Raw genomic sequence first — 9,294 nt, 5'->3', positions numbered from 1 at the left:
CGGGGGAGAGGGCTGGGCGGGTAGAGAAGTGCAGCAATGAATGAATGGAAATCCAAATTCTCTGTAAAAGAAAAAAATGCAATTTGTAACTCTCAAAATTGTCCTTGAGGTCAGCTGTTTGAGGATAGAATTAGTTAAGCCAAAGAAGTTGAAAGAGGTTTTAGAAAAAGCAGGTCTGTTAAAAGTAGATGTGTGTGTTAAAAATAAATTACTAAGAATAGCCTACCTTAACATTAGCTACTCCCAACAGTATGGAGAAGTAAGGCAGCTAATTTGGCCTCTCTCTGGCTCCAGTGAACCTGCTGTCTGACCTAGATGCCGTATGCATTCATAAAACTGGCGACTTCTATAGAACAGCTTGGTGCTGGAGATTAGGATGCAATCTTCAGAGCCCCTCCTCAGGAATCCGTGTGTGTGTTTGTGTGTGTGTATGTGTCTCCCCACCTCGGACACTAACCCTAGGGGGTTTTATTGGTATTTCTGTTGAGACTTTGTGAATGAACAGACATCTTTACCTCTGTTCTTGCTTGCCCTCTGGGCTTCAATTCTAATACCTAACACTGCAGCACTACTGCTTGCTGGGTACCTGGCTGGACATGACCCACATCCTGGTCTTTCTCCCTCCTGGCCATCACAACCTTTCCCAAGTTGTTACATTCATTGCAGTGTTGAGGGTGTTTTTTAATCTCTGCAGAAATGGGTCATTTTTCAAAACAGTGACAAGAGCCTGTTGGGTCTTTTTCCCTCAACATCCAGGGAGGGGAGGAAAAAAATCCTTATTGAAGGGAGGAAAAAGTCCTTATTGAAGCCAGCTGTCTCAATTTTTTCCCCGCAGTGTTGCTGGTGATTTGAAATACAGACCTTTTAGTTAGCAGCCCAGTGCTTAAATAACCTTTAAATAAATTATATCTGTGATTTCAGAACACACACACATGCATTACAATACCATCTATGTCACAATTATTTTCTGCTACTGACAGTTTTCAATTAATTTTTTATATATATACATATAAAAATACTTGTTGATTACCAACTCTTCTATATATTTTCCTAATTTTATTTAGCATTATATAATCATTCTTGACTACTTTCTTTTTGATGTGTTTTTAGAAAATAAAACTTGAACTGCTTCAGTTAAAACTACAAGTAATGGTAAGGTTATCTTCCTTATTTGCTTATTACTAACTATTAAATGTATATACAAGTATAAAGTCAGAAATACTTTAAATGTTCTTTAAAATGTCATTCTGTATGTTCATATGTCTCTAAAATACATGTTGGAAGATTTAACTGAGAACAGAGTCAGTGGGTAAAATATTCAATTGTGATCTCTGTAATTGAATTCATTAAGACAATTATGTCCTAAGACAATTAGATTCTTTTCAAATCAGAATTGTTCAGAAGTTGCCATGTGGAACCCTTAGATCCTCGCAGATGAGACAGTCTTTAGTGAATTATGTGATACTAAAACCTTACCGTGCCAGCTGTTTGATTTTCCTAAGTAGAAAGAACATTGATGTGAAAGAGGAAATTATTTTGGTGAATATCAGAGAGAAAGCTTTATTTAAATCAGAATTGAATGTTTCACTTTTTTCTAAAAATCCATTGCTGCTTTCCAGAGTTGTTTCACTGTTGTTATTCTATGCCATCAAGTCAGCTATAACTCCCAGAAACCCTAGAAACAGCAGCTCTGAACGTTGCCCTACCCTGAGCCAACCTCACTGTCTCTGCCACATCTGACCCCATTGCTACAGTCACTGTAGTAATCCATCTCATCCAGGGTCTTCTCTCCTGCACTGACCCTCTACCCTCCCATGTATGATATCCTTCTCCAAGGACTGGAACATGCCTCCTGGCACCATGCCTAAACTCTGAGATGGAATTTCAGAATCCTTGCCTCCAAGGAGCAACCTGGTTTCACTTTCTCTGGGACCAACTTGTTTTAGTAACAGTTTTATTCCTAAGTTTCACAAGGAGACTGTATTTGGTTGGGAATCTTGAGGTTAAAGCCAGCAACAATAAAGAAAGTTCATCCCAGACTAACTTAAGCATACATTTATGGTGCTTATTTGGTATTGGCACACCTGGTTTTATTGCAGATTCATTTCCAGACTCCCATAATAAAGCAAATACTGAAATAACTTGAGTCATGTGATGCTTTGGTTTCCCACTGCATAGAAAAGTCACATCTACACCATCCTACAGTGTGTGAAGGTGCACAATAGCATTGTGAACAAGTTTGAAATAGTTTAAGAATTACCATCAAGCTTGCCTCTGGAAGAAACCCTATGAACCTGGAGAAAGGATTAAAGTTATACAAGTGTTCCCATCTTTCATTCATAGGGTCGCTATGAGTCACCTATGACTCGATGGCACTTAACAACAACGACAACAACAATGACCACCAAGCGACAGAGACACAAAGGGAATACATGCTGTTGGAATAATGGTTCTCAGAGGCTTGTTCAGTGTAGTTGCCACATACTTTTGCTGTAGAAACAACACATCTCTTGCAAAGTGCAATAAAGCAAGCCATCCCTGTGTGGATAGCTGAGAAGTACTGAATTGTGCCCACTGTGTGTCTCCAGCATCATTAGGCCCAAGTGCCACTGCTTCGAGTGCCTGAGCTCCCCCCACGGCAGAGACAGTGAGGCAGCACTGCCTTGTTAGGTCTGCCCAGGATTTTGATTTCTCATCTTGGATTTCTTTCTTTGTTGTTTGCCCTCCTACTAGGATGAAGTGATCAAAGTCCGCACAGATACCAAATTAGACTTCAACCTAGAAAAGAGCAGAGTGAAAGAATTGGTATGTTCCTGTATTAAAAGTTAAAAATAGATCATGATTTCACTTCTCTTCAGAATGCAGTACTTGGTCAAGTGTAAATTTAGTTAAAAATTCACAAGTAGTGTTGAATATTTACCTATTTATTATATTGAAATACTGGTTGAAGTTCCCTTGATTTTATTAAAACTAAATTGATATTCTCGGACTTTCTTATTTATAGCTATTAATTACATTATTGTATAATTACTATATATTATTATGTAATTATTATTTTTATGTTCCATAGCTAACCCTCCAGCAGGTTTTCAGAGGCTGTATAATCAGTCACATAGGAGGAGATTACCTGTCTTTCCCCCACAGAGCAGCTGGTGGATTCGAAGCTGGTGGTTGGTAGCACAGTTCCTTACCACTAGGCCTCTATTATGTACCACTAGCTCCCTGTTATGTAATTAGTATGTGCTTGAGTTGATAAAGAAAAGTTACTTGACCTTTTGAAATTGTAATATTGCTAAATTTAATTGTGATAATACTGCCTGCAAGTTTCAAGAGCAGTATGTTTTAGGGGGTTCCATACAGATGCTATTTTAAAAATAATAGCAATGTTAAAATTTAGGCTTTTCTCTATGGATCACTCAGTACTGAATTAGTGAAGACTGAAGTGTAAAGGTGGCCAGAAAAACCAGCTCCACCCTGCCCTCTGGTGGTGATCTGATCCATAGCACTCTCCTCTTCTGAAATCCTAATGTTAAAAGACAGAGGTGAGCCTTGTTCTTTGATCTTATTTTAGGGTTTAATCCTTAATTTGGTGTTGTTAGTTTTCTCCTTCTAAGATATGCTGTATTTATATTTTATTTACACAATAGTCCTAGGGGAACACTTTATAGCTAAAACTCTTTTTTTTTTTTCAAGGCAAGAAGATTTCCCTTATGAGAATATTCATTTAGGTTATATACATCTTCACTTAAATTACAGATTGCAATTTGCTCAGTAAAACCCTAATGCCTGCCACCAAGGAGACTTACCTAATTTTAGGATGAAGAGATATGTCTGAATTTTAATCTCTGTCAACAAAACCAGTTTCTCTCATAACTCTAGATTATGACGATGCCTACATGGCTTGAGGTTTTTTTGTTTGTTCATTTTTTAAATTAAAACCAGAATGTGATAGGGCAGAGCATGATTTTATATTTAAATTATATATCTCCACAGTATTTATATAATGCTTTATATAAATGTTTTTGCCACAGAGTTATATTCTTTGAAACTATTTTTTCCATAAGCTTAAGGTTTTCCTGCCTTCTTCCTGAACCTCAAGTAGTTATCTGTTTGGTTGATAGCTACAGTGGGTAGCTCCTAAACTGAACTCTTCCCACTATTTTCACTGCTCTCAAAGCCAAGTTATACATGACTTACCCGACATTTAATTAGCCCATGAGATACTGTCACCATGAGAGGATCCTGGAGACATCCCAAAGATGGAAATAGAAAACCACAGCAGAAAGACAAGTGAGGGATGATAGAGGGAACTCACATAGAAGAGTGATGAGTGAGTGTAAGTAAGAGACCTCAAGTAACACAGCAACAGGGTAGCTGCTTTCTCCTAGATGTGAGTTTTCCAGTGTTATATGAATGCTTGCAAATCTCAAAGCCAGAACATTTAAAACTCTAGAGGAAAAGATGGAAAGGGGTAAATCAGAACCTGATTCGTGTCACCTGTTTGTTTCAGTATTCATTGAGTGAAAAGAAGCTGATGGAAATGAGGACAGAAGTAGTGGCACTGGTAAGAAATGAGACTTTGTGGTTCCTTGTCATTTATCTCCGCTTCATCCCATGGATGGCTCATAGTTTGTGTGATAATGTTGTAGGAAATTATTGTCATGGGATTTTTTTTGCCCTTAGTAAAATACTTATTATCCTAATAAAAATATAACTTAATAATTAAAGATTCTGAACATAATAGGAAATAAAGAATTTTTATTTTCATATATGGCATGCACTGATTCTTTCCCACACTGAATTGCCTGGAACTTCTGGAACTTTCAGGAGGCTTCCAAGAGGGAATTGTGACGGAGCATGGTCTCTAGGATATTTTTCTACTCATCTAGTCATTTCCTTATTCACTGCCTGAATAGGCAGCTTTAGCAAACTACTCACTTGCCCTGGGATTTATAGTGTAATGTTTCTGGTATCTAGGTACAAGTGCAATCCTACCTTCACTCTATAAAATTAGCCAAACTCACTGCCTTTGGGGGGTGCAAATGAGCAGATGCATTGTGGGCATGGCTGAGTCTGACGTCCACACACTTCATAAGGAGAACTTTCCCCGTCAGTAATATCTGTAGTGTCATACAAATAGCTTCATGGTCAGACATGCCACCCTGCGTGTTCCTGCACTTATTTCTCCCAATCATTAGGATCAGTGTTCCTTGTAAATTGACTCACAGACTTCATTCATGGTTGTAGGGTTTATTAGGGAGATAGCTTGGAGAGTAGGGGAGGCAAAAAATATTACCAGTACAAGTTCAGGCTTAACCTAACCATCCCAAACTAAATTAACAGCAAGACACAATTACTCAGTGAGTGAAAGTTCAGGTTTTAGTTCAACAGCACAAAAGCAAGAAGCCTCTGATTTCCTCAAATATCCAGCAGACTTTATCTCAGAGCAATTATAAGTCAACTTTTCCTTCAGTCATTCAAAAAGCAGAATCTTTAACTGTGGCCTTTATCTCCAGGATTCCTCTGGTTACACCTTGCAGCAGTCTCTTTATAGCAGTGGCACAGTCTCTTCACAAACTCTCCACCACAATCACTACTGTTTTTTACAGTATAGAAAGCACACACTTATATTGGCCCCACAGCTGTTGATGATTTGCAAGACCATATGTCTACAGTTAAGGTAGCTGGAGATTATGTCCCCCAACCTGGGCTAACACAGTGGCTAGAAAAGACAATTTTCAAGGGTTTTGACACTTGAGGGGATTAAGTATGTTGCTAGTTTAAGTGTATTCTATTTGGAGATGGACCTAAATTGGCCCTTGGATAAGCAAGTCTCGTAATAATTTGATGTTTTGAACGATGAGATAAGGCATCTTTAAAACTGAACAGAAATAGTGTCAAGGTAAGTGCTATAACATTAGGTGATCTTAAGCCCCATTCATTTTTTTTTCAATCCTTTTTTAGTCTACTGTATAATTTTCACTAAATGGAGTTTAAAAGTATGAGACAGTCACGGCCACCAAGAGCAAAACTGACTTAGGAAGGATGCCTTATTTGGCAAGAAATTTATGATTCACAAAAGCTCTTTAACAGAGTTAATCACATGAGCTTCTCTGAATGCCTATATGAGGACAGAGCCTATTTTATTTCCTTTTTCTAAAGAGAAGGAAACTGAGACTTAGAGAAGTTAAGAGTTCTGACTATAGTAGTATGAAAATAGTACAACTCAGACTACAATTCAGGTCTCCATTTTCTTAGCCCAGGTTTCCCTTGACTGTCCCCTGCTGAGGTGGGACCCCAGAGTTGACAAATCCCTTCATTATCATCATCATCATCGAGTTGGAACCAACTCATACCTGACCCTCGAGCAAGTTTTTGGATGCTGTAAATCACATGAGCAAAGGTTGCTCCTCTTTCTTCCGGTGAAACTTCTGGTGTATGTGAACTACCAGACAAGGGGAGCCTTTGGGTTAGCAATGCAGCTCCCTAAGGGCTACGCCACCAGAGCTCCAGGTGTTGCCAGCAGTGGTCTGACGCTGTGAATCTCTGTTTTTAAAGCATGCCCAGCAAGATCGGGCTCTTACCCAGACCGACAGGAAGATTGACACCGAGGTGGCCGGCCTCAAAACTATGCTTGAATCCCACAAGCTTGATAATATTAAATATTTAGCAGGTAAGCTTTCTTCTAACCATATACTTACAATAATAAAATATCCTGTGGAATAAATCAGTGCCAGATACTACTGTTCACTAATTTTAACATATACATACACTTCCATTTTAATATCTCTGAAATTGCCAAACAACATATAGTACATGAAGTCTTATACTTTAATTGGCATTTTTATTTGTTAGTCATGAAATAATGGTGCCGTTTACAATTAATGGAATCCCAAATTGGGTTTGTTGTTGAGTACCTTTGAGTTGGACTTGACCTATAGCTGACCTTCCAGCGGGTTTTTAGGGGCTGTAAATCTCTTGGGAGGAGAGTGCCCATCTTTCTCCCACAGAGCAGCAGGAGAATTTGAAAACCACACGCCTTTGAGTTGGCAATGCAACTCCTTTCCACTAGACCACCAACAACTTGGGTAAAATGCTGTAATTGAACTATAGTTATTTGATGTTATTCAAAATTAATACTTTATGGCTTTTGACTTTATGATTTTTTTCCCTTTAATTGGTGGCACTCCTTTTGGGGGGGCTAGAATTTAGAGTCTATATTTTTAATTAATTTTTTAAAAATTATAATTTTTTTATTATTCATTTAAGTGAAAATTCACAGAGATTTTGGATTTCCATTCATTCATTGTTGCACTTTTCTCCCCTCTCAACGCCCCCACCCCCGCAGTATACTACCCTCTTGGAAAAGTAAAAGAAAAATTCTTTCATTGTTTTATAATCCCTCCCCTCAGGTCCACTCCACTATGCAGCCTTTATTCTGGACTCCCATCATGACAAAAATACCTAATCACATATCCCTTTTAAACAGTTTTCTTTCTCATCTGTTTCAATGCAGTATACATTACTGAACCCATCTTTCTCAGTCTCCCCCCAACCCCAAGGTCAGTCCCATTCTACAACAATGGCACTATGCAGTATTTGTCCTTTTGTGACTGAGATACTTCACTCAGCATAATACCCTCTAGGGTCACCCATTTTGAATAATATTGCATGAGTTCCTTGTTTTTCAATGCAGCGTAGTATTCCATTGTGTGAATATACCACAGCTTCTCTATCCATTCGTCTGTTGATGGGCACTTAGGTTGTTTCCAACTCTGCTATTATGAACAAAGCCGCAGTAAACATGGGTGTGCATGGCGGCGCTCCTTTTAAGGAGCTATGTTAGTCTTAGAAATTTGGCAAAAGAAATGAAGATTCTCATATTTTTTAAAAAGTCTCTAATGCATCATTATTTAAAATCAAACCTAACATTTTTGGTTCATCAAGTATTTTTAAATGATGATGATGTGTAGTAGTGAAGTTCTTCTCTTTCAGTTATAGTATTTTTCTCTTGATGCTACATACCTGTCCTTTGTGAACAAAATAGTTGACAGTCTAGATTTGGGGTTCGATGGTACATAACAACCACAACTTTTTTACTGAGGAGTTTCCTCCAGTAGTTGATGTATTCAAACTTTTAAATTGATGATTTCTAGTTGAGATTTGCTTTATTTTGGGGGCAGGCATTTCATGGAATATATCACATCAGCAAGCAATCAGATTTTGTTGGTTTTTTGGTGAATGAAGATGTGTATTTTTAACAGAAGGTATTTCTTCAAGTACCTGTTGATGCAACTAATCGTACTCTCAATTCTTTTTTCTTCCCAGGGTCAGTATTTACCTGCCTAACAGTAGCATTGGGATTTTACCGCCTGTGGATATGATAAAATGTCTAGTCAATGAGAGAAGCAGGATAAAAACAAAAACAAAATGTCTATTTAAAGGCCTCTCTGTTGTTCTGCCTTAAGAACAACAAATTACCTTTTTTATTTTTAAGTTGTAACTTTTAACCCTGATTTTTATGCTTATTATTTATTTTTGTGCCTATTCTGGATATGAGACCCCACAAACACAGTAAAACTGACAGAGATCTCACACACATTCCTCTTACCTCTGTATTGAGTTGACTTCATAAGGCTGAGTGGTGGACGAGGCATCGAAGAGTCCTCTCCCTGGACCAATGAACTTCACCTGACCAGGGGTATACACAGCACTCCTGTGTGGTTCTCTAGTTATAAGTCTTCTGGCACAGAGAGGATTTGGGGTGTCTATTTAAAAGGGACAGTTGCTTTCATAAGTGCTTAAAAAACCATTCAGACTGCACCAAAAGCACCAAATCCTCTTTACTCAGTGATCCGTCCTTCGCATCTGCCAGTCCCAGTGCCATAGTCTGTAGCTCCATAGTATTGTTTCAGTGACTGGGATGTTAGTGGGACAATGATTCTTCATACACAACCAAAGTGTGATATTGTTTGTTAAGATAGAGATTTCCATTGTCTTAGTAAGACCTTGCTGCAGTTACTTTTTTAGGTCCCTTCCAGCATGAAAAACTTGTCTGGTGGAGTGTTGTAACCTGATGGAGACTTCTTTGACTCTCAGATGCTGGACTCTTCTCCTCTCTTCCATTCCTCTTCTCCCTAGCCTGAAAAGTGCTGATTCTCAGGATGTGATTCTAATTTGTGAGCCAGAATCTACTTCCTCCTGGTCCTTGTCCACTACCTATACAATGAAGGCTCTTAATTCTCTAGTGGTAAGGATGTAAAGATAGATTTATTAGAAAGCTACATCCCAAAG

The 9,294-nt window shown here is 38.3% G+C and overlaps 1 protein-coding gene across 1 annotated transcript in view; it reads left to right on the top strand.

Moving 5' to 3' along the window:
• MCUR1 (mitochondrial calcium uniporter regulator 1) overlaps positions 1–8,395 on the top strand; it is a 36,166-nt gene extending 27,771 nt beyond the window's left edge. Inside the window, exons 5-9 of the mRNA XM_006891615.1 lie at positions 1,111–1,152; positions 2,734–2,805; positions 4,511–4,564; positions 6,559–6,673; positions 8,329–8,395. Of these exons, the coding sequence (XP_006891677.1) occupies positions 1,111–1,152; positions 2,734–2,805; positions 4,511–4,564; positions 6,559–6,673; positions 8,329–8,384 (339 nt within the window). The 3' untranslated portion in view covers positions 8,385–8,395. The remainder of the gene's footprint in view (positions 1–1,110; positions 1,153–2,733; positions 2,806–4,510; positions 4,565–6,558; positions 6,674–8,328) is intronic.
• The last annotated feature ends 899 nt before the right edge of the window (positions 8,396–9,294 follow it).

Source organism: Elephantulus edwardii, unplaced genomic scaffold (assembly GCF_000299155.1).
Source record: "Elephantulus edwardii isolate Elephantulus edwardi_28Jun2011 unplaced genomic scaffold, EleEdw1.0 scaffold00101, whole genome shotgun sequence".
Lineage (NCBI taxonomy): Eukaryota > Metazoa > Chordata > Mammalia > Macroscelidea > Macroscelididae > Elephantulus > Elephantulus edwardii.
Note: the sequence above shows the minus strand (reverse complement) of the source record. Positions and strands in the feature narration are given on the sequence as shown.